The following is a 26,276-nucleotide window of genomic DNA, read 5'->3' as shown; positions in this document are numbered from 1 at the left end:
AGTCCACTAGCCTGTGTCATAAGTGTTATCTGATTGAAATTACAGGTGCACAGAAGTGAGAAAGATAAGATTCCAGATTGGAATCCTACAAGCATCCTTGAGGGTTAATCTCAATGATCCAACCTGCTGAGTCACTAGGGAGACAGCCTTCAGGGGAATACCTTGATAAAACTAATTGAGGAGCCTTATCTACTGCAGGGCTGGAGTCCAGGACTATATATAAAGGCAAAGGTCAGCCAGGTGCAGGCATTCTCCTGGCTGTTGATACAATGTGGCCAGGTGCTTCAAGCTCCTACAGCCGTGACTATCCACCATAACTACTATATCTACCACTCTTAGGTAGACCCTCCCATCCCACTGCCCCCGCCCCCTCAATGTATTTGGATCACACAACAACCACCTCCCAAGCGCTGGGACTGCAGTCCTGGTTTAAAATAGAATATTTTGTTGTTGAGTTTTTTTCATTTGTTAAGATGGGAATCTCACTTTTAGCCCAAACTGGTCTGGAACTCACCTCGTTCGTAGCCCAGGCTGGTCTACCTCAGCCTCCCAAATTCAGTACTACAGGTTTATGCCACCACGTCCAGTTTAAAAAAACAAATAAAACAAAACAAAAACCCCCACACTTTGATGTCAAAATATTAGGAAGCACAGAGGATAGTAAAACCATCTTAAAACAGCAACAAAAATGAAGCAAAATCTCGCTGCCCAGTACTTGCTTCTTTTCATTTCAAGTTAGCCAATGATATGGGATTCCCCTCTGTACGCTGTGAATACCATTGATTAATAAAGAACTTGACTAATAAAGAACTCCAGAACAGAACTAGGTGGGGAAAGCTAGGCTGAATGCTGGGAGAAAGAAGGCAGAGTCAGGAGACACCATGTAGTCCTGCCAGAGACAGACCAGGGAACTTTAGCTGGTAAGCCACAGCCTCGTGGCGATACACAGATTAATGGATATGGGTTAATTTAAGTATGAGTTAGCCAGAAAAATGCTTAAGCTACTGGCCAAACAGTATTGCAAATAATATGGTTTCTGTGTGGTTATTTCGGGGCTGAGAAGCTGGGAACAAACAAGCGGCCTCCTACTACAAGCCTAGAGGCCACATAACGCACAGGGCTACCTGTCTATTCCCCATGATTTGGGAACCTGTTTTAGAAAAGAGCCGCTCAGTACATATGTGTTGAATTATTGAATTCAGACTGCAGTTACATCTCCCTGAGCAAGACTGGGCCTGCAGCCTGCATGCCGGGGGTGCGGACCAAGTCTATAGTCCTTGACTGGACCCTGTGCTTTCACAGCAAGGTCCTTTGGATGAAGGAACAGAGGTAGTCCCGCACCCTGTCCAAGGTCTGTGGGCCTGGACCTCCTTCTCCTAGGCACCCCACAGCTCTAAACCAGGGATGCTGATGCCCCGCCTCATGGGGCGATCTGGATAAAAGCAGACAGAACACCCGGACTTCCACCATGGCCGTGGGTAATGCGGGGGAGAAGGAGGGAGAAGGCCAGTGCGGAGCTGTCCTTGTGTTTCCATGGGAATGAAGTCCTCTGCTCACCTGGTCGGGGTGGTAATGGTCCACAGGGTATGGGTCAAGGGTATAAATCCTCCGGTGCTCACATGACGTGGGGGAGGAGACTGTCCTTGTATGCTGCTCCCTCTTCTGTGAGGAATTAGAAGAACTGTCTGTGGCTGTCTGTTTGGAGAGAAGCAATGAAGATTTCATTAAAATGAAACAAAAATCCAGCAGGGCCTGCCAGGTGGTCCGGCAGGTGGAAGTTCTAAGTGCGCAAGCCTTGACCACCTGGGACCTACAGGAGAGAGGAGACTTCCAAAGATGTCCTCTGACTTCCACACTTTCCATGGCACACACTCGTGCTCACACACACAAGTAAGTAAACAAGGACAAAACACACTATCCAAACACCACCTGTTGCCTGGCTGGGGCATCTTCCTGGACCTTCCAATCCCTCTTTAAGGATTTATTCCTTTATTCATTTATCTGGGAAAGGGTCTGGTGATGGAGCCCTGGCTGGCCTGGAACTCAGGTCTGCCTTTGCCTCCCTCATGCTGGATTAAAGGTGTATGTTGGGGGCTGGAGAAATGGCCCAGTGGTGAAGCACACTTGTAGGGTTTTTGTTTTGTTTTGTTTTGTTTTTTCGAGACAGGGTTTCTCTGTAACTTTGGAGCCTGTCCTGGAACTAGCTCTCGCAGACCAGGCTGGCCTTGAACTCACAGAGATCCACCTGTCTCTGCCTCCTGAGTGCGGGGATTAAATGCGTGGGCCACCACCGCCTGGCTTGACACTTGCAGTTTTTGCAGAAGACCCAAGTTGGACTCTTAGCGTCCATATTCCGACAGCTCCACTGCCTCCAACTCCAATTCCAGGGATATGATGCCCTCTGCTGGCCTCCACGGACACGTGCATGCCTGTGGCACACATGCAAACAAGGCACATGTACATACACACAAAATACACATACACATACACTTAAAAAGAAAAAAAAAGGTATGTGTCACCACACCTCACTTATTTCATTTCTAATATGTGTGTGAGTGCAGGTGCCCATGGAGGTCAGAAGAGGGCACTGGATTCCTTGGATCTTGTGAGGCACCTGAGCTGGGTGCTAGGAGCAGCAGTGGATAGTCTTAACCTTTTAGCCATCTCTCTAGCCCCAGTGGACTGACTAGCCACCCAGGGTGGCTTGACCTTCTGATGACCTCTTGTGGAATATCTGTACACTAGTCAAGATATACTGCTGTGATCGGTTTAATAAAGAGTTGAACGGCCAATAGCTAGGCAGGAGGTATAAGCAGGACTTCAAGGTGAGAGAGTAAGTAGGAAGAGATAATCAAGGCACTTGGGAGTGGCCAGGAGACAAGGAAACAGGAGGTGGAAGATGGAAGAGAGGTAACACCAAGTGATGGAATGCAGACTAATATAAATGGGCGAATGTAAGTATAAGAGCTATTTAGGAATAAGCCTAAGCTATCGGCCAAGCTTCCTTCCATAATTAATAATTAGTCTCCTTGTCTTTATTTGTGAGCTGGTGGCCAAAGAAAACTCTTGAACTACAACCTCTCAAGTGCTGGGATCAGAGGTATGGACCAACACTCATGGTTTTCCAGTAATGAGTATAATGGTCTGTCCTGTCTCTTTAAGAGACAAGCCCCACCCACTCCCCCTCCCACCAAGGCAAGCAGATCTTCCTTCCTTCTTCCCTTCCAGCCCAAGCTCCTTCTTTTCCAGCTCTCTCTTGAAGAGGTAGCTTCTCCCTGCACCCTCTGTTTCTCTTTCTCTCTGTTCTTCCCCCTTCTCCCCTTTCCCCTCCATAACCCACTAAATAAACACCCACTTTCTCTGCATGGCATTCCTATCCATCTCTGCCTCTCACCCGCCATGGCTCCTTGTGGGACTGGCTGCCCTGCTGCCCGCTGCCGCCCCTCAGGGAACTGCGCTGCTTTATTTTTATCATTACAGTGAGTTCATCTTAGACATGCCAAGGACCATCTGTCTCAACATGTAGTTAGCTCAATGGGCAGAGAGGCCCAGCAGCAAGGCCTGGGAAAGACAAGTTGGGTTTTCTAAGCACAAAAACAGTACTGGCTCATGGCAAAAGGGCTACAGATGGTTCCCACCATCCCCTCGGGGCATGGTTGCTGTGACCTGGGTGGCCAGGCTCCATGATAAGGAGATTACGTTATGTGGAAGTTTCCCTCACCTGCCCCTTTGGAAACAGGGTTTGTCTATGTAGCCCTGGCTGTCCTTGAACTCATGAGACTGGCCTGCCTCCTCCTGGTGAGTACTTACAACTTAATGGGTCACCCTTTGTGGGATCTTGGAAGCTAAGAATGCTTAGAGAAACACGGGACAATGGAGGCCTGTCCTGTGGGGTCTCGGAGGGTAGCAAAGACAATATTGAGGTCTGATGGTAGGGGGTGTAAGCGTGATACTTTGATTAAAAAATGTGTGCACACTGATGAATCAACAGTGACTAACAAGATCAATAGTACTGACAGGTTAATGTTGGGATGCTGGGTGAGCTGGGGCCAGAAACCCCACTGTGACCAATGAAAGATCAGCACCATTGAAGTAAGGTCTTCTGAACGTCTTTGAGACAACAGAGAACTATTTCTTCACAGTGAGAGCAAAGAGCTGGTCCATGGGAGGCAGGCTGTATTTTGCATTTGCAGTAGAACTTGGCAAACAGTATGTTAAGTGTTGTTCGGGTAGAACTGGTTTTGAAGGCATGAGGCCTTCATGGAGGGTAGCTGAAGTCTGGTATGCCAGGCAAGCATCAGAGGCCACTGGTGAAAGTGCAGCCTCAGGTGCAATGGAGACCCCTGTATATCAGAGATGGATGCCAGGAGAGCAGTTGGTATCAGAGGAGCCAGCTCAAACCTATGAGCTGTGCTTGCTGCTGACGGCGGAGCTGGAGAAGTGGGAACTGCCCAAGCCTGTTAGAGCCGGAAGACTACACAATGTGTGAGTTCCAGTTGTCAGAGAGTGAGCGACACACGATTTCTGACTTACACTGCTGGGCTTTTGTTTTTGTTTTGATCCAATCATTTTTATGGCCTGGTTCTTCCTTTTTGGAATAAGTAGGAAACTTTTTAGTTTTACAGGATCCCCGAGTTAAGAGGCTTTGGCTTTTTATAGCTGTAGTGTGTTTTGTACTGTGATACTAAGAACTTGAGACAAGGTTATGTTTTAAAGGGACGTGTTTCTGCGTCAGGCTGACAAGGGTGGGGGTGTCCTAGTCAGCTGTCTGTTAACTGTCAACTTTACAGGCCAGTCGTCACATTTGAGGGACTGTCCACATGGCTGTGACCATGAATGTAGGGGACCTGTTAACTGAAGGGGGCTCAGCCTACTGTGGGCAACACTGTTCTCGGGGCAGGTGAGCCTGCGAGGAAGTCAGTAGACAGTACTCCTTTTGTGGTTACTCCTTTAAACTCTGCTTCTATACTCCCAGGTTTCTTCCAGTGATGTGCTGCGATCAGGAAGTGGGAGCCAAATAAACCTCTCTACCGTCTAAACTTGCATGCGTTCACGGCATTTATCACAGCCGTGGAAGGGAACTAGAACTAGAACGCAAGAGAGATGAGGAAGGTCAAAATTTATTCCAGGTCTGTGCTATCAGATAAATCTTGCCAGGTGCTGATACGACGGAGACATGTGCCTCCGAACAGGTTCACTTATTATCCTGTGGGTGCCCGAGTGAAGGGGAAGTGTCACACAAAGCAGGCACACAGGCATGAGTAGGAAAGACCCTTAAGTATCCCGCTGATTCGCGTCAACATCAGCTACAAAACCTGGCCATCAATGCTCGCTCTTGGGGAGGTTCGCTGAACTACCATTGGGAGCTCTCTAATTCCTCTGGGCCTGGGGCCCCGAACACTTAAGGAGAGGCAGCTTTGGCAACAGGCTTCCCAGTGAGCAGGGGCGGCAGGGTCAAAGCCACTTCCTTCATGCCTCTGGCTGGATCCAGGGAAGCTGCCACTGGGTAGAGGAGCCTCCTCAGTGCAGGAAGCACAGCCCCAGTCATCTGCATGTGTTACTTTGTCAATACCCATTTAGTGAAAGGATGTTCGGTGAAGATGACAGCCTACAGAGGCACCAGCGCAGAGGGAGCCTCAGTAGGATAGTATGCTAACAGGAGTAGGATCCCCCCTTCCCCGCTGGATTTGAGTGACTCTGTTAATTACAATTAGTAGGTAGAAGAGGTAGAAGCTGACCTTTTTTTTTTTTTTTTTTTTTTTTTTTTTTTGCCTTTTTCGAGACAGGGTTTCTCTGTAGTTTTAGAGCCCATCCTGGAACTAGCTCTTGTAGACCAGGCTGGCCTCGAACTCACAGAGATCCACCTACCTCTGCCTCCCGAGTGCTGGGATTAAAGGTGTGTGCCACCACCGCCCGGCAGAAGCTGACCTCTAAACTCCAGTTTTTAAAATTGTAAAATGCAGCTAAACTCTTCAATGTTATTTAAAGAAATGAAACAAGGCTCACGATGTCAGTATTAGTTACTTTTCTACTGCTGTGATCAACACGTAGACCAAGGCAACTTATAAAAAACAACAAGAGCCTAGAGCTCACATCTCAAACTGAAATCAGGACAGAGAGACAGAGTGCCTCTTGAGACCCAAAAGCCTGTCCCAGTGACATACTTCCTCAGCAGAGCCACACCTCCAACGACGTCACAAACTTCCCACCAACTGGGGACCAAGTATTTGAAAGCCTGACAATTATAGGAGATTTCTTATTTGAACCACATTATTTCACTTTCTACCCCCCATTGACTCACGGACATATCATAATGCAAAAATGCATACAGTTCAACTTCAAAACTCCCCAGTGTTTTGGTCTTAATGCTGTTTGAAAGTCTGAATTTTAAGTTGAGTGGTGGTGTCGCATCCTTTGGGAGGCAGAGACAGGCAGATCTCTGTGAGTTTGAGGCCAGCCTGGTCTACAGAGTGAGTTCCAGGAAAGTTCAGGGCTATGCATAGAGACACTATCTCAAAACAAAACAACAAGAGTCCAAAGTTCAAATCTCTTCCAATCAAGGCAATCTCTTAACTGTTATTCACTGAAAAATCAAAAGCAAATCACACACTTCTAACATACAACAGCACAGAACATACACCACTCTTTCAAAAGGGAGGGGTTAGGGGCATGGTGAGGGAGGACCAGACCAAACCCAGATCCAAATTCAGCAGTACAAACTCTTGTAGCTTTATGTTCAGCGTCAGGCCTTACATTGCTGTTTTCCAGCTCTGCAGGCTCCAACACACTTTTCTCTCTCAGGGAGGTTCTACCCTCTGCGTTCAGCTCCCCCATGGCCCTGGCAAGGCTAACGTTTTGGGTTCTCTGATATGATTCAGGTTTTGTTTTTAGAGCTTTACACAATGGCCTCTCAGGGTCTCTTGCCCTCTAAGGGCCTTTGTGCAGGGACTGCCCTGCCATGCGCTTGCCTGGCCTGAATGGCTCTCCTTGATCACAGAGGAAGATTCCACAAACCCCTTACTCCAGTACACCCTGCAGTGGTGTTCCTTTGTTGCCTTTTTTTAAAAAAAAAGATGAACTTATGTATGTATATGAGAACTTTATTTGCATGTATGACTTCCTGATAGAAGTGGGCATCAGACCCCACTATCAGTAGTTTTGAGCCACTATGTCGTTGCTGGGACTTGAACTCAGGACTTCCGGAAGATCAGGCAATGCTCTTAAAGGCTGAGCCATCTCTCCAGCCCCCATTTGTTGTCTTTTAGAAACAAACAGAAGTTCCTTGGCTTTTTCCTTTCACAAATTAGAAGCACCTTCCCTTTGCCCCACTGCAGATCAGGTCCCTGTGTGCACCTGCCCTTTGCCCCGCTGCAGATCAGGTCCCTGTGTGCACCTGCCCTTTGCCCTGCTGCAGATCAGGTCCCTGTGTGCACCTGCCCTTTGCCCTGCTGCAGATCAGGTCCCTGTGTGCACCTGCCTTTTATCGCGCTGCAGACCAGGCCTCCTCTGTGTGTCTCGTTTCTTTCAGTATGTGCCTTCCTCTTTTCCCCACGAATATTTTTGCATTTCATTCTGTCCACTGAATCATTTTTAACTGTACACCTGCCAAAGAGTGATTATGAGTGACCAAGCGATGGAGTCAGTATTAGGCTGTTTCGCAATCTCTTTTGCCAAAGAAATTAGTTCATTACTTTTAATTTTAGCCCCAGGCAAGTTCTTCAGACTGTAGCATAAAGCAGCTGCATTCTTTGCCAAAATATCCCGGGTCATCTCCAGTTCCCTTAACTTGGTTTTCTATTGCTGTGAAGAGACACCATGGCAACTCTTAGAAAAGATTTAATTGGGGCTGGGTTACAGGTTAGAAGTTTAGTTCATTATCATCATGGGGAAAACACAGCAGAGGCGCACATGGTGCTGGAGGAGTTGGGGGCCCTATATCTTGATCCGCAGGTAGCAGGAGACGACACACTAGGCCTAGCTTAAACATGAGACCTGAAAGCCCGCTCCACAGTGACACACTTCCACTATAAAGGCCACACCTCCTAATGGTGTCACTGCCTATGGGTCAAGCATTCAGGCACAGGCGTCTAGAGGGCCATTCCTACTTAAACCACAACAGCCTGGTAGCTCCTATTTCTCCCTCTGAAACTCTGGAGCTGGGCCTCCTCAGTCCTCAGCTCCGAGCACTGCTGTCTTCCAAGTCTCTGCTGCGACAGCCCATTGCAATTTGCTTATAGCACACTAAGTCCCAAAGGCTTCCTCGTTCCTCCAAAACGGCATGGTGAGACACATCTCCCAACTTCTGTATTAGTTATGCCCCTGCTGCTGGGATGAAACACCACGACCAAGGTAACTTTAAAAAAGCATCCACAAGTTTCCTTCCATAACAGACTTCTACATCTTCCACTGGAAGACACTGGGTGTCACGGCTGACTTCTCTGGATCTGCTGCTATGACGACACAGTCCTTCAGCTCACACGCATGAGCTACAGTGTGTTCCCCTCCACACACGTGCCTGGACAGTCTATTGTTCTTTATTACATGTGTTTTACTAATATTTCAAATAACTTTTTAAGGTCACAATATAAAAATAAAACATTAGGCCGGGTGGTGGTGGCATATGCCTTTACTCCTAGCACTTGGGAGACAGAGGCAGGTGGATCTCTGAGTTTGAGGTCAGTTTGGTCTATAGGGTGAGTTCTAGGACAGCCACCCTCGAAAACAAACCTCGAAAACAAACAAACAAACAAAAACCCAAAACTAAACAAAAATAAAACTTCAGAATAAAATTAAGTTACAAAAAAACTCCCCCCAAAACAAAATCTAAAACACAAAAACAAAACAAAAAAAAACCAGCAATAAGCAAGTTCTTAGAAAAACATCAAATAAATACCCTCCTCTGCATTCTACAAACTGGTGGTCACAGCATTCAAGAAGTTTACTGAATCAAGACTGAAAAAGAAGCACAATTTACAAATACTCAAAAGCCCAACCTGATGGGTGGGTGGGAGGGATCAAGAAGTCTTGGAGGAGCCGGATGGTGGTGGCGCATGCCTTTAATCCCAGCACTTGGGAGGCAGAGGCAGGCGGATCTCTGTGAGTTCGAGACCAGCCTGGTCTACAAGAGCTAGTTCCAGGACAGGCTCCAAAACCACAGAGAAACCCTGTCTCGAAAAACCAAAAAAAAAAAAGAAGAAGTCTTGGGGGGGGGGCAGCTGCAGTGGTAGGAGGGGTCAAGGAGTCACATGGGGGGAGCTGTAGTGAATAGCTAGCAAGTCATAACAAGCTTGCAAAACCAGGGTGTTAGAGGTGCAAGCACAGGGTCTGAGGGTGGACTAAGTTTTCCAGTTTGGGGAAAACATGAACAGAAGCAGAGTCTGCTGGGGCAAAAAAGGTGTCCTATTGCCCGTGGGAAGGGAGAAAAATGAGGAATAATGAAACCCCAAAGCATCGTATACAGTTCTTCCTGCTGGTCTCTGATGCTCACACAGAATGAGCCGAGAGTCTTCTCAGTTCAGGGACGGGGCAGTTCACTGTGGGTACCTGTTAGGCACATGGGGGAGATGTCACTGTGCCGGCATCCATCACTCTCGGCTTGCCTGTTGTAGTTAATAAATACAGACTGCCTGAAGTTCTGAGAGTAAAACAGTCCCACTGGCCAGCCTTACAGACCAGACCTTTAATCCCAGTAGCCACCCTAGTTGCCATAGAAACCAGGTGGTGCACTCCTTTGATCCCAGCCCTAGAGAGGACTATAAATGGGGCAAGACAGCTCTCGGGCACAGCCTCCTTCTGAGATTCCAGGAGGCAGGATCGCCATTTTAGCCCGAGGTCGAGCCAGTGGCTGGCTGTTTTGCTTTTGGGGTCTTCAGGTTGAACCCGAATTTCTGACCCTGAGCTTTTATTAATCGTACTTCAGCCTGTTGCCTTTGCTTCTGGCTTGCGTGGGCATTTATCCCACTGCAGCTGCTACCACGCATCAGAACCCAACTTTCTCGTCCTCTACTGTAAACCGAGGACCAGCAGGCCTCTAGGCATGCTCCAGGCCTCGAGCATCAGACAGGAGCTACCAAGTTCTCAGCCCTGCATGGCAGCTGCCTACTGCTGGACTACCCAGCCCACAGCATGTAAATCAATCTAATAAATCCCCTTTATGACACTCCATCATCTGTGCTCCTCTAGAGAACTGTGAGTAATAGTGTGGGAGGCCTTCCTGTGGTCTAGCCTTCAGTAACTGTTATGGGATTTCAAGGGTATAACATTCACTGCAGCAGGTCTTGGGCTCACCACAGGACCAGGCGATGGAGAACACTGACCAGTGCTTAGCTTGTCTTATCTCCTTCTAAAGAACTAGAGTCCAAGACAATGTTCAAACATGACTTGTGGATTTGGTTATTGTTTATAAGATGGAATAGCTGCTGATTGTGGTGGCGCATGCCTGTAATTCCAGCATTTGACAAGTGGGAGCAAGACGACCAGGAGAATTCAGGGCTATCCTCAGCTACACAGCCAGTTCAAGGTACCCAGCCTGAGGTTTTGAGACCATGTCTCAAAAAACGATGGCCTGGCATAGTAGCTGATAGCTTTTTTTGTTTTTGGGTTTTTTTTTTTTTTTTGGTTTTTCGAGACAGAGATCCTCCTGCCTCTACCTCTTGAAAGCTAAGATTAAAGATGCTGGCTGGCTGTCCTGGAACTAGCTCTTGTAAGCCAGGCTTGGCCTTGAACTCACAGAGATCTGCCTTCAGAGTGCTGGGATTAAAGGTCTGTGCCACTACTGCCTGGTGGTAGCTTAGATCTTTAATCTTAGCATTCAAGAGGCAGAGGCAGGAGGATCTCTGTAAGTTCAAGGCCAGTCAGGTTTAAGGGTGAACAGGTGGCACTGCTAGAGAAACCTTATCTAAAACAGTAACATCAACAACAACAACATAAACTTAATGATTCAATCAATGAAGGCGCAGCACTAGTGACCGGTTCCTAGGTAGTGTTGGTAGCTTGCCCACCACGAACCTGCACTGTGACCTTATGTAATCTGCCCATCTGAACCCTGGCTCCTCCGATCTGTAAAACCACACACAACTACTTCATTTCCCAGAAACAAGGAGGCCAGAGCAGATGACTTCACTATCCTCTGTAACAGACTAGACAGAGGCCTGCTCAGAGCTCTGCACATCTCTGAGTTAGTGCCTATCATTTTTCTACCCCCCCCCCCAAACAGAGTTTGTTTAGCTCCGGCTGCCCTGGAATTGGCTCTGTAGACCAGGCTGGCCTCAAACTCAGAGATCTGCCTGCCTCTGCCTCCCAAGAGCTGGGATTAAAGGTGTGCACCACCATACCCAGCTCAACTACCTACTTTTAATGTGCTGTATTTATCTGGTGGCTGTGGTGGTTTGAATGAAAATAGTCCCCATAGAGAATGGCATTATTGGGGGGTGTGGCCTTATTGGAGGCAGTGTATCACTGGAGGTGGTATTCGGGGATTTCAGATGCTCAAGCCACGCCCAGTTCCACACCCCCCCCACCCCCGCCGGCCAATCCACACATAAAACTCGCAGCTCCTTCCCCACAAGTGTATCCTGTATAAGAATTGCCATGGTCGTGGTGTCTCTTCACAGCAAACTAAAACATTGACCACACAGTGGATCCTCTGAATACACAGGTTCTACATTTATGGATGCAACTAACTGAATATATACATATATACATACACAGAGGGTGTGGTGATGTAGACCTTAATCCCAACACTTGGGATGGAGAGGCAGGCAGATCTCTGTGTGTTCAAGACCAGGGCTACACAATGAGACCCCATCCCAACAACAACAACAAAAACCAGAAAAACAACTCATACCTTTGTTAATTAGGTACAGATATCTTTTTCTTGCCACAATTCCCTAAACAATAGTTAAACAAATATTTATAAAGTATTTGCAATGTGTTAAGTATTATAGGTAATCTAGAGATAAGACAAAATATACTCAGAAGATTTGTTCAAGTTACACACAGGAAGTAAATACTATGTCATTTCATGTAAGGGCATGAGTACATGGTTCTTAATCCATGTGGTCAAGGTGGGGTACATGACACTACTGTACAGTAACAGTCGCAGAGACCCAGGGCTTTGGCACACACTCTTAGCCGAACTCCAATTTCTTTAAACCCAGAGACGGAGAAGGACGGGGAGAAGAGTTGTCTGATGGCTGGAAGGCAGGGCTCTCTTCTTAGCCTCACCTCTCCCTCACACTCTGACTTCGGCAGAGCCAGCCTAACACAAGTCTCAGCTCTGAAGCGAAAGAAGACGGAAGGGACAAGAAAGAAGATGCTGAAGGGACAAGAGAAAAGAAGTCTACTTTTAGCAATGCCAGAAAGTCCCCATCCCCAAATGTTCGCCTCTTTGTTGTCTGGCATGGTTGCAGATAGAACCCAGGCCCTCACACAGCTGGTGAGCATGCTGCTCGTGGGCTATGTCTCCAGCCCCTTTGTTGTATGTTCTTAACATGCCTCAGTCTGTGAAGGTTCTTGCTGCCCCACAGTTGGATTCCTGGAACCCCACATGGTGGAGACAACTGATTCCACAAATCGTCTCTGACCACACACAAACATGCATGCACGCACGCAGTAAAAAAAATACGAGAATTAGAATAAACAACAAAAACTCACACAGAGCAGTAGCTAGTCAAGAACTTCTGGTGGGGCCTCTGACAGGAAAGACATGGACAGGCACGGGCTTGGGTAATGAAACAGGGGACAGGCTCAGGAGGAATAGGAGCCAGGGAGAGAGGTGGGCAATGTTGCCCAATGATACAATGTACACTGGCAGGTATCTTTCCACAGGAAGACCGTCTGGTTTCTCGCTGACAAGGTGATTCCGAGAAAGTGTTGGGGCAGAGACAGCCACTGCTTTGTGAGCCCACAAGGCCGTATGGCTGACTCCACAGGGCAGCTAGGTGGGTGTCCCTTTGTCTAGGTTTAGTACTCAAACTTGTCTACTTTCCATTACTAAAACAATAGCAGAGGCTGTCTACAATAGAAAGGCCTCTTTAACTCCACAGTTCTAGAGGGGCAGAGGGAAAGGCTAGGAAGGGGACCGGCTAAGGACTCTGAATACTGGCCAGGGTCTTACATTAATCTCTTCTGAGGCAGTGTCCTCACCCACTACCAACACTGCCACTCTGGGGACGAAGCTGCAACACGCAAACCCTTGGGGGACACACTCCTACTGGTGTCCCCAGGGCGAAGTTCAGCAATGTGTGTGTTCATAAGCACCCACACAGTGTCTGGAGCATCCTATGTCCCTCAAGTCCCAAGGAATCCTGAGAACTAGGGAAACCCCAATGGCAGACACGGAAAACAAGCATTTGACAGCACCGGTTACAGCGCCGTGGGTTTCAAATGCCAGCGGCTGCCTCCGAAAACCACGGCAATTCTCAAGACTCAGAAGAGGGGACGCTTAGCAGCATTTATACCCTTTCTGATAGGAATTCCAACTCCTAAACATCTGTCTTCCAGAAAACGTTTGAGAACACTGGGAAGTGTCCGGCTCAGGCTGTGACGTAGCGGCTCGTTTCCTTGGCTCACACTCCTTTACTGTCTTGGGGTGGAATGTCTAAGTTACAGAGAGCTGGTCAATGAACAGGAATCTGGCATGTCAGCCCCCCACCACGCGCCCATTTTCCCACAGCCAACAGCCTGGGAATAAATCTGGGCCTTTCCTGGGGAAGGGAGGTACCATTATAAATAGGCCTGTGTTTGTAAACAGGCCAGTGACCCTATACACCAGCTCTACGCAGAACGCGGTCTGCTGCGCGAGCGCCTTTCCCCCAGGCACGGCTTAAAGGACGAAAGCTAGAGGATTCGGGTTTCCGCCCTGCCTTAGTCTATAAATCGCTGCTGGCAGGTAGCTGGGAAGCAGCTGCCGATTCCGGTTGTGCTCTGGATCACAGGAAGCCACCTTTAACCTCCCCGCTGTTGTCTGTCTCCCCAAACGTGACAAAAGAACAGCTGTAAGCACATGCCAGCTGCTGAGAGGGTCTGCGCGGAGCACTAGAGGAAGCCTGTTCAGCCGCAGCACCAGCCGCTCCAAGGGAGGACTACGGAGCTCACTTCCTGATGGTCTCACTACACAATGTATCTGCGGCATCTGGACCATGATGCTCCACAGCTCCCTCTCCCCCTCCAGCCTTCTTCCCCGAGCTCCCTCGATGAGATCTCTTTCCAAAATCCTGTGCAGATGTCAGTGAAGTCCTGTTTAGACACCGCCCCCAACTCCCCCATAACCTCCTGCCTTATGTGTAGACGGGACTACCTTTCACTGCCCGCCTTCTGCCCATTCTCAGGTTTCCCGTGGGTCAAACTCAGTTCTGCAAGCTCCGCCATTGGTTCTGTGATCGTCGGTGCCTGGGCTCACACATTGCACACTCTGTACAAACTGTTAGTGCAGAGATATGAATTTATTCAATTACTCCCCATATTTTAAAATGTGAAATTAAAAACAAACAAAAAAACCAACAACTTACAAAAGGCAGTCTGGGGATAACTGGGTAATTTATAAAGGAGTTATTAGACAATGGTCTGAATTTTAGTGCTCTATGGAGGAGGCCTTATTATATTTAAATATGTTCCTTCCAATTTCATTCCTTATTTTAGGTTTACAAACCAACAAAACCGAGCTAAAGGAACTGAGAGCACCTATACATTTTTTGCCTCCCACTCTGCAGCTCTTCTATTAGCAATGTTGCCCACCAGGCTGTGTATTTGTTAAAAAAATCAATAAACCTTCAAAGTGTGCTGGTGCCCTTAATCAGTCTCAGCACTAGGAAGGCAAAGACAGATGAATCTATGTGAGTTCAAGGCCAGCCTAGACTACAAAGCAAGTTCCAGGTCAGTCAGGGCTATACAGCAAAACCCTTTCTCAAACAAAACAAAAACCCAATTACAAAATCAATGAACCTATACCCACACATTATCCCGACTCTCAGTTTTCTATGGTTCTGTGTAGGTGTTACACAGTCTAGGGTTTTGCACAGATGTAAAACAACATGTGTCTATTATTAGAGCATCAGAACAGACTGGCTACCTAAAAGGACTCTGTGATACTTATTATTAAAAGGGATGCATGATAAAAGCATTGTGAGGTGGGCTGGAGGGATGGTTCAGCGGGTACGAGTACTTGCTGCTCTTCCAGAGAAAGGGGGTATGGTTCTCAGCATTCTATATCACTAACACTCTAATTACAGCTCCAGGTGTTAGGATTCCCCCTTCTAGAGTCCATGGGCACCCAAATACATGTAGTGTACACGCATGTGCCCACATACACACAGACAAACATATACACAAAAATCAACCAAGCAATACAAAAGAAAATTGGGGAAATTTATACTCAACTTGATCAGTAAAAAAGTATCTGTGTGTGTGTGTATGCATGCATGTGTGTGTGTGTGTGTGTGTGTGTATGAAGACACACTGGCACTCTTATGGCCAACTCACTGTTGGCCTGTGAGGTAACTGCCAGAGAAATGCTTGCCATACAAGCCTAGAGACCCAAGTTCGATCCCTCAGACTCCACGTAAAGGGATTGGGAGAGAACAGACCACACGTAGAACACTGTGGCACACATGCCCTCTCACACACACGCGCGCGCACACACACACACACCATGCACACATACAAACACAATAACAATAAGCAACAATTTAAAAGCAATATATTGACTGTCAAGCTGACAGGCTCTAGTAAGACTATACCTAGTAGTATTTAGTCTAGGTGAGCCCCTGGCCCCGCCTGGGAAGCATTATCTTGATTTGGGTAATGAAATGGGAAGACCCACCCAAGAGGTGGGCAGCACCACTTCCTGGCTGGGGTCCTGCACTGAGTAACAGAGGATGACAGCTAGGCAAGGAGCAGCACTCAAGGTTGACGGCAGATACAATAGGATTTGCTGTCTCAAGCCCCTGCTGTAATGACTTCCCCACCAGAATGGCCTGTGACAACCACACACTGTGCCAGAATAACCCTGTCATCCTTAAGTCACATTTGCCAGGACACTAGGGAAGTCGCAGGAACACAACTAGCAAGTCTGCTGAGTCTTGGTGCCATATACAGTCACCATGCCTGTTCTTTACATTTTCGTAAAACAAGCAAACAAACACACACACACTAGGAAATGGAATTCACCCAAACCAGAAAGTATAGTACCAAGATTAGCTTTGAGGTGTCACAACAATGTGTCACAACCCTGCTGGGTCACAACAATGCCCTTCTCATTGTGGGTCAAGGTGCTCGGCTTCACAACGCTGCTTGACCTCCACGCTGCTCCAAGCAGTGGCTGGGCAAGCAACTGCCCGGTAACTGATTTTTCAGAAGCAAAGGATTTCCAGGGAGAAGGAAGCTGAGCACTCATTATGTCCCAGTTTCATCCCATTAACTGAAGTAGTGTCCACACCTAAGCCCTTTCCTTCTTGCTCAATATCACGTGTCTCATGTCAGAAGCAGAATCACTCGCGGGGAGTGGTGGTGGCGGTGGCGGTGGCAGTGGGGGTGGGGGTGTCCTTTTGGCTTTCCTTTGGCACCAGTGTGTTCAAAGAAGGCTACAAGGAGATGATCAACTGTCCTGGTCTGCCTGGGACTGTCCTGGGCAAACCAGAACAGCTGGTCCCCTGATGTGCCAGGAGCCCTTAGACCTGAACTTTGAAGATCTGGGGGTGCGGGCTGCGCGGAGGGCTGTATCACTACAAGGATGAGCGGGGGGTCAAGACCAGAATGTGACAAACTGGAATGACAGAGTTTTCTATAACAGCAGCCACAGAGCAACTTCAAATGCCATGCTGCAAAGTGCCCTTAGTGGGCAACGTCTCTGAAGGTCAGCAATACGGGAAGCAAAGAAGAAAGGAAACTCACTGTAAAAACGTCGTCATCTCCCAGCTCAGCCTCATTGTGAATAGTGGAAGATGAGGTGGTGGAGCCTAAAAAGACAAGAACGCAATCAAATCAACCAAGTTGTGGATAACTGACTTCCATCATTTAAATAAGTGTAAAGTGTGGTGGCTAGTGTATGTCTTGTTTTCCTTCCTTTAGTGCTAAAGACTGAACCCAGGACCTTATGCACGGTAGGCAGGTCATATCTACCACCGAGTCTTATCCCCAGTCTTTAAAAGCTTATGGTGTATTTCTTCCTCTCTTTATTTTAGCAGTAGCTGGGATGGACCCTGGGGCCCCATGGACACCACAGGCAACTCTACCACTGAATTATCACTGATTATCCCTACCCTGAAAAAAAAAGTGTTATCTTAAAGTATCTTCCGCTCTGTCAGTACACCGACCCTAGCGTATAATCACACGGGGATTCAGTATTTTAAATCATTCCCCTTGGCTCTAGCCATGATGCTCCCCAAGTTAATTTTGCCTGCTGTGGTTCCCATTACTTTAACTTTTGTACCGAAGGAAGGGAAACGCCAAAGCTCTCTCAGCTAGACCTACTCAGCCTCAGAAAAGCCGGGCTTTCACTGCCCTGATCTCACCTGCTGAAGAAGCCCTAATCCCCGCCTCTCCTTCTGAACTCTGAACCTGCACTCCCTGGCCATACTACAGGAGCTGTGTTGTTAGCAGACACATGCGGCCAGTGCCCCGGAGACTTGGCGTTGCTTTTTCCAGGTCAAAACTGAGGTTTCTGTTAGAAAATCCAGCTAATCCCATCATGAGATGGCCTGGTGGTTCAAGTTCAACTTTCTCGTTCACCTCTTTATCTAGTCGCAACTAGTGAAGCAACCCCACTTCTCCCATGAACAGGAGCCAGGAATGCGGGGGGTCAATTCAATAGATATACCTGAAGAGAAACTCAAGTCTTTATACATATATAAAGTGGTGTGCGTGTGTGTATGTGTGTGAGAGAGAGAGAGAGAGAGAGAGAGAGAGAGAGAGAGAGAGAGAGAGAGAGAGACAGACAAGAGAGAGAGAGAATGAATTTCTGGAAATTGGTCATTTCCCTCCACCATGTGGGTCCCAGGAACCAAACTCAGGTTGTCTGGCTTGGCAGGAAGCAATGTTACCCACTGAACCATCTCCCTAGCTCAAATCTCATCTCTTAAGCAAATGAAATAATGAAATAATCATTTTGGTAATCATTTCTTTCAATCCTGACTTTGGTGTCACCATGCCTCAGGGTCCTAGTACCTTAAACACTGACTTGTGACTGAACTGTGCAGAGTGGAGAATTTGAATGCTTGTGGCCGAAGGCCCCTCAAGGCTGTGGTCGTGCGCTGCCTGCACCTCGGCAGAAACAACCCTTTCGATTTGTAGCAGATTCACCACCGCCCCGGCCAAGAATTCTATTGTTCTTAAAAATAAAAAAAGAAAAAAGGAATCCTATTGTTTATGTGCATTTGCACACAAGAGAAGTAATTTGTAACTTATTCTTTCTGTGCAGAGTCCCAGCCTTTTATGTTTCAAATTAAATACCTGGCTTAGTTTCTTTCTTTTCTTCCCTTCCTTTTTTTTTTTTTTTTTTGAGACAGGGTTTCTCTGCAGCTAAGGAGCCAGTCTTAGAACCTGCTCTGTAGACCAGGCTGGCCTTGAACTCATAGAGATCTGCTTGCCTCTGCCTCCCCAGTGCTGGGATTAAAGGTATATGCCACCACTGCCCAGCTGGTTTAGTTTGTTTTAAAATTAAAAAAAAAATTAGATGTATGGGTGCTTTGCACGCATGTAAATCTGCAGACCACGCATGTGCAGTGTCTGTAGAGGCCAGAAGAAGGTGTTGGCTTCCTTGGAACTTGGGTTACTGGTGGCCATTAGCCAAGTTTTAGGCGCTGGGAGGGTTGGAAACCTAACCTGGGTCTTCTGCAAGAGCTGCCACTGCCCTCAACTGTTGAGCCATCTGTCCCGCCCCGGCTCACGTTCTTCTAAGGGACCCCTTTGTGTTACACACTAGCTACTGACATGAAACAGTAAACAATCTCAAGAGCAGGCACATCCCTTTCGATGGCCGGCACTGGTGAAATGGGGGCATCACAAACCCACAGGGAAACTTCCTACAAACAAGCCACGTATATAAGATGGCAGACTGTGGGAATGAAAAAGAACCCGGAACATTCCACAGTCCCTCTAAGGGTGCAGTGACAAATCCAGTACCTTCTATAAGGTCTTCAATGGCTTTTCTCACGCCCCTGTCAAAGGCTCGTGCATCCGCAGGGCTTTGGAAAGTAAGACCAAACTTCCTATTGTCAACTTTCCAATGATGAAACGTCGGATTGGCTTTGGTGTAGACCAAGTCCTTTCTGACATAGCATTCCAGTACCACCTGAAGGATTGAAACACAGGCTGGTTACTCGTGGGACAGTCATGGCGGTGTCTGTTGCAAGCCTAACCGAGAACCATCACTGATGGCCACTAACTGAAGGACACCGGCCCCTGGCCTTTATGTGTGTACCTCTCCAGGTGGAAGAAACAGATGATTCCCACTGACCACCAATCTCGGCTGTTCCCTGCACATGGGCTCAGTTAAGTCTCACTGTTCTGTCTTCCCGCACCCCACTCCTCCTTCTTCTGGCCCCTCAGTGTTGGGGCTTCTGTCCTGTTGTCTCCTGCCTTCCCTCCTGGTCCCGACAGGTCTGTGTCTGTGGATTCAACAAACTGAACATGACTAAATCTCTCCCAGCTTCTTCACATCCGGCACTGTCAACCCTGGTCTGCTCACTCGCTCTGGCTCAGAATTCCTGTGGCTATTTCTGCGTTGTTTCTCTGTCCCCCTATGCCGCCAGTCACTGGTCAGCTGCTGCAGTTCTAAGCTGGTGGCGTTACTACTAACTGTACATTAGGATTATGAACGCTCTCTGTGTTCCTAACGACTGAGCCTAAAGAATGGCTTTTCATCTTTACACAGAACCTGGTCCTGTTTCCCAAAGACTGAAAACACCACCAATGTTATGAGCAAGAACAAGACTGTGTTCTGAAAACACCGAGGAACTGAACAGGGTCACATGACCCTCCAGGACTTCTCAGATTCTACTTGCTCCATTCACAGTTAATTCTGTACCGGATCCAATATTCTCTAATAGTTTCTCACCTATTAATCTTGTTCCCCCACTTAGATGGCAAGATACACTATAGCTTAACTCCCCTTCTAATCAGCGCTCTTGATGACAGACACCGTTTATTTCATGTCTTAGAAGCTTTGCAATCCAGCAAATATCAACTTCATATTCTCATCAATAAAAATCCCAAACTATTCAACAGCTTTATTACAAACACCAAAGTGACTTTACAGGGTTTTCACAGCCTTGACCTTGTTTTGCAAAGTCCCGCCATTAACACCGTGTAAGCTTGTCAATCTAGCCTAAATGAAGGGCAAGAGAATAAAGGTTTACCTAAATTAGGGTAAATCGAAACTAAAGAATAGTACAAATTTCAAGAATATGTCAAAGCAGTAAGAAATAAAATAGCGCTTACTAAATGTTTTCTAAATTAATAACAATAGAATAATTGGCATATTAAAAGCAACACCGAATGTTAATTTTATAACATTGTACTGAAGAGGACAGCTCCTTATAATTCTATTTGTGATTAAATTGCTTATCATGGTCATTTTCCCCTAAGAATAGCCCAATGACTAAATGCCAGCCCAGCTTCGTTCCAAACCGTGGAAGTCCAAATAATCAAGGCTTTAACTAACAAATGTCACCCATTTTAGAATCCAAAGGCTTCAATTCAAAGCCCCAAGTTATTAATTTTTTTCTTTGCTAAAACAAAGAGACTCAATTTTCCCGTATTTTTAGAATGAAAAAAAAAAAGTCTCTGGCTATCATTGTCTAACCGTTTCTTTTCGGTAGCTTTGAACTCTCCAAGTATTTGAAGATGACCTTCTAAATCCTCCTGCATGCTGGGATTACAGGCTGTGTCTCAAACCATGCTGGGGACGGAACCCACGACTGTGTGCACGCTAGTCCCCTATCAACTGAGCCCCTGCCCCGGCCACGTTCCTCTCCCACTCCAGTATCCCCAGATTTGTTTCCCATGGTCATGGAGAGCACAGCCCTGGCCCTTGTTCCTTCTTTACGCGTGAACTGTGTTTCAGCAGAACCTTTCCTATAAACTGCTTCTGCAATGGGTCTTTTGTTTTCCTTAAAATGATGCCTTGCGGGGCTAGAGAGATGATGGCTCAGCTATTAAGAACAATTGCTGCCCTTGCAGAGGACCCAGATTCAGTCCCCAGCACCCACACAGTGGCTCTTAACCACCCGTAACTCCAGTTCTATGGGATCAAACAACCTCTTCTGACCTCCGTGGGTACTGGGCACACATGCAGTACACATACAAGCAAACAGCAAAACACTCATAAACATAATATAAAAATGAAAAAAAATCATGTCTTGGGGAGTATGTGTGTATTTATGTATGCAGCCTAGTGGAAGATCATGTGCTTAACATGCCTAAGGCCTTGGGTTTGATTTCTAGCAGAGAGAGAGAGAGAGACAGAGAGATAGACAGCATGCAAGCTAAACAGACACCCCCAACATTCTAGAGACAGGAGTTAACGATTCTGTCAATGACTGTGTGATGGTCTCCTATACAGACATGGATTCATTTAACCACAGACCATACAAATGGCCCCTCTCCCAAACAACACTACCATCTATGCTGTTACACATAAATTGTTCCCCAAATCTGATCTGTGGGCTTCTGAACGCCTCCTTAATCTCCATCCCCTTTCCTGTAGTCCCAAGTGGGAGAGCACCACCCTAGCATTTCTGCCATCTTCCTCTGTGTGGACCTGTCTGCGGGAAAGGGAAGACGATAGAACCACAGCACAGTAGCGCGATACCCGCAGTGCGGCAGTGGTGTGTGGCTTAAAGCCTTCACCAAGCACGATGCCCGCTCGGGTTACTCAGGAACGTCCTTAACCTTCTACTTCACGGCATGATCCAAAGCAGACACAACTGGATTCTCACACCAGCTTCTTTATACTCAGCCTTTGGTGGGAACACACTGCTTTGGTAGGTACCGGGATGAAGAAAGCCTGGCTCACACAGACAGATACAGGGTTAGAATAGAGCGGGGTTCCCAAGCCTGCCCTCTTCTGAACAGGGAAGCAGGGTGACTGTCGCCGTACTGGCTGGTACGACTGTCTCTTCTGTGCAGTGGGCTCCTTCGTAGGCTGAATTAACTTCTTCCCTTTCCCCTCCATTTTAGGACTGGGTCTCTCGTGTAGCCCGGGATGGCCTTGGATGTGAGGAACAGCTGAACCTGACCTCAAACTCCCAATCTCCCTGTCTCCATGTCTCAATGCTGGGACTTCAGGCATGTGCCATCGCCATCCGCACAGGTTGCCCTCTGGGAATCATCGTTTTATTAAAAGATCAACCAAGAGACCAGGTATGGTTAACTGGGTATTTGGCAGAGATTTTCTTGAAAATGAGCAAACTGAGCTCGCTGTCTCGAAGGAAATAACTGGACACTCCCACTCCTAATAATAAAATCTGAACTTACAAGTTAAAAAAAAAAATCAGAGTTTTAGACAGTAACCGATAATTAAACACTTTTTCCCCCAATTATTATTTTGCTTTATATGTATGGATGTTTTGCCGCATGTAAGCCTGTGTACCATGTGAATGTCTGGAGTCTGTGGGGGCCAGAAGAGAATGTCAGATCCTCTGGGGCTGCAGTTACAGATGGTAATGAGTGGCCATGTGGGTTTTGGGAATTGAACCCAGGTCCTCTCTGATAAATCATCTGTCCTCTGACCTACTTTTTTAAAAAAGAGATCTTACGTATTTATATGTGCATCAGTGTTTTGTCCACATGTATGCTAGTGCGAAAGTGCCAAGATCCACTGGAACTGGAGTTGCAGACAGTTGTGAGCTGCCACGTGAGTGCTGGGAATTGAACCCGGGTCCTCTGTAAGAACAGGAAGTGCTCGTAACTGCTGAGCCATCTCTCTAGCCCTGCCCTCCGACTATGAAATATGCACCGTGGCATGTATGCACACACAGTGTCATGAAATAATTGACGGGCAAGTGGGGGAAACATAAGGGGGTGTGGTGCGGGTATGGTAGCACAGGGCTGTAATCTAGCTCCAGGGAGGCAGAGGCGTAGGAACTGCAAGTTCAAGGCCAGTGAGGACTGTGTAATGAGCTTGTCTCAAAGAAGGGCTGGGGCTCTAACTCAATCCCTGGGCCTTCCTAGCCACAAAGGACATAAAGCAAAAAAGAAATCTCTTTGTATACTGCTGGTGAAATGTGATGTCATCCTGAAGTCTGACCCAATCCCAGCAAACACCACGTTCTCTTCTCCAGACAACCACAGAATCAAGTAAGACATTCGCGCAAGATGAAGGATTAAACAGCAGTTTCCATGGAAGGAAGCATGAGAAACAATGGTGGGCTCTGGGTGCAGCTTGGTCTGCAGGAGGCCTTCCTATCGTCCAGCATGCCCTGGGTCCCCAGCATCGGATGATAAACCAGGCACATAAACACATGCCTGTACTATTGTTAGACAGAGCAGGAGGATCAGAAGTGCAGGGTCATCCTCATCTAAGAACTGGGGCCAGCCTGGACTACCTGAATCCCTGTCTTAAAAACCAAGCCCACCAGGCAGATCTCTAGGACAGCTGGGGCTACACAGAGAAACCCTGTCTCCAAAACCACCACACACACACAAAAAAAAAAAAACGTTACCAGTTAAGTTCTGATATACAATCTAGGAAGAATATCTACAATTATAAGAAAGGGGGACAGATATGGGGGCACAGACCTGAGTCCCAACACACTTTCTTCTTAATCCCAGCATTTGGGAGGCAGAGCAAGGGTGATAAAAATTGAACGTGTTGGAGGTCAGCCTGGACTATACTGTTGAGTTTCAGGCCAGTCTACGCCGCAAAGCTTAAGTTTGCATACCATTTCTCAGCAGCCAATTACTAAAAATTCTCTGACAACTTATAAATGGGTATATGTAGAAGCAATGTCAGTTAAACACACAGACTCCAATACAAAAGTAAAACACACGCACAGGCACGTGCACACACATACGCGCGCAAACACACACACACACACACACACACAATGTCGACTTCTAGAACCTTGGAACAAATCCCCATACACTCCTATGAAAAAAGCACTTCGTGCCCAGCTGATTACAGGGAACGAGGCCTCCATCTCAGGCTCAGCCAACCACCACCTCACATTCCCCCTCATGGTTAAAGGGGCTTCCTTCAACGACCCGCCCCCTTTCAGAGCGCCTTCAGAGCCTCACGGGCTCCGGCGGGCAGGAGCATTGCCTCACAGAGCAGGGAGATCAAAGAGATGCCACTGTAGCTGCAAATGGTGTAGGAGTGGGGGCCCGGAATCCAGATTTCCCAGAGCGAAGCGGGCAAAGTGGGGGCTAGGAAAATAAAGCACAGCAGGTGGACGGATGTGGGACAGAAATGCCACCAGGTGTGGAAGTGTCGTCAGAGCGTGTGGGGAGCAGGATGAGGTAGGGAGAGATGGGGAAAACGGATGGTGGGGAAAAGGAACACCTGGAGGATGGCACCACCCTGAACCCAGGGAAGCAATGCACTGTATTGTAACACGGAGACAGTCTCTTCCCCTTTTGGATGTGGCATGGATACAACAGAGGCTATTCATGTCAGGTCCTTGGACAAAAAGGAAAACGTTTGTAGTTACTATGTATAAGTCACTGGGAAGACACGAGTTCATAATGCAGTTTGAAAGGAAGGGGCTGGGTTAGACCAGCTCAACTTGGGCTATTTTAAACCTGGGTGTGGTAGTACAGGCCTGTAACCCCGGAATTTGGGAGTAGTAGACAGGAAGATTAGGAGTTCAAGGTCATCCCTGGCTACAAAGCCAGTTCGGGCTACAGGAGAGCCTATCTCAAAAAGCCAGAATTGGAGACTATTCTAGGTGACAATCCAGAAGAAACCCAGGAGAAATAGCCCTAAGTATCCAGACCCTTCACAGGAAGACAGTCTGATAACAGACTAGAAAGGGAGGATGCAAAGCAAAGAATCTCTATTGAAATTCTGCAGAACAAGAATACCGATGAACGGGAAAAAAGACAAACACATTTTTAAAATCTAAACGAGGCAGGTAAAGATGAATACCTCATAACACCAGGGCAGAACACACAAAAGGAAAGTTCCAGGAGATGGATACGCAAAGGACACTGGCAGGTAACTCAGTCATGCAAAGGACTAGAAACACTTATTTTTGTGTGTGCACGTTGTGTGCGGGCATGTGTGGAGATCAGAGGGCAGCCTACAAGAATCTGTGCTCTCCTACTATGTGGGTCCCAGGGACTGAACTCACCATTAGGCTTGGCTGCCTGAGCCCTCAGACGTTGGGCCATCTGGCTGGCAAGTGACAGCTTTTTAGCAAGTAGGAAGCTATATGAGGTCATTCATAAGAAATCAACGGAGACTACTATTATTTTATTGAAATGATAGCGATTTAAAACCTATGACCTCAACGGTTAAAGGAAAATCTCACACAGTAACAGCTATACAGTAAAGGTCATGAAAATCAGGACCCAAATTCATATTCATTCTCTCTCTCTCTTTCTCTCTCTCTCTTTCTCTCTCTCTCTCTCTCTCTCTTTTGTTGTTGATGTTTGTTTTGTTTTTCAAGACAGGGTTTCTCTGTGTAGCCCTGGATGTACTAGAATTCACCTTGTAGACCAGACTGGCCTTGAACTCAGAGCTCAACAGGTCTGTCCTTCTACTTTCCAAGTCTGGGATTAAAGACATGAGCTACCACTGCGGCTTCTAATTATTTCTTTAAAATCAGGAACTGTGGAATGTGGAAAAACGCAGTTAAATGTGTCTTCCCAAAACTATGGTGATGAGGGGGGACACTAAGGATATGGCCTAATAGCGGAACGCCACACTAGTGCGTGAGCAGGACAGGAAAGCCCTTGAAGAGAATGTCGGTGACAAGTAAGTGAGGTGCACAGCTCTTCACACACCGACAAAAGGCGTGTGAAAAAGAAAACACGCACAGCTGTGCGCCATGACGCTGCTTCAGTTCTGGGGGTCTGTGTAATGCTGTACCAAATATGGTCCCTAGGAACACGAAATCATTCCCTGAGCATCAGCTAACTAATGGGCTAACCTTGGGCTTAGCTGGGGGCACGCACATGCCAGGCACATGGTAGCCAAGCCACTTTTTTCTAAAATCTTATTTATTTTTCTTCTGTGTGTTTGTGTGTGTGTGCGTGTGCATGAGAGAGAGAGAGAGAGAAAGAGAGAGAGAGAGAGAGAGAGAGAGAGAGAGAGAGAGAGAGAGAGAGAGAGAGAG

At 47.3% G+C, this 26,276-nt stretch overlaps 1 protein-coding gene across 1 annotated transcript in view; it reads right to left on the bottom strand.

The window, feature by feature from the left end:
• The window catches only part of Spred2 (sprouty related EVH1 domain containing 2), a 105,979-nt gene that overhangs the window by 3,987 nt on the left and 75,716 nt on the right, over window positions 1-26,276 (bottom strand). The window contains exons 3-5 of the mRNA XM_050140980.1: window positions 19,120-19,288; window positions 16,891-16,955; window positions 1,558-1,695 (exon numbers count right to left, since the gene is read on the bottom strand). Of these exons, the coding sequence (XP_049996937.1) occupies window positions 1,558-1,695; window positions 16,891-16,955; window positions 19,120-19,288 (372 nt within the window). The remainder of the gene's footprint in view (window positions 1-1,557; window positions 1,696-16,890; window positions 16,956-19,119; window positions 19,289-26,276) is intronic.

The sequence above is a fragment of the Alexandromys fortis genome, unplaced genomic scaffold, assembly GCF_014885135.2.
Source record: "Alexandromys fortis isolate MF-2015 unplaced genomic scaffold, M_Fortis_MF-2015_v1.1 scaffold_7, whole genome shotgun sequence".
In the NCBI taxonomy this organism is placed as follows: Eukaryota; Metazoa; Chordata; class Mammalia; order Rodentia; family Cricetidae; genus Alexandromys; species Alexandromys fortis.
This window is presented reverse-complemented; position numbering and strand designations above follow the sequence as displayed.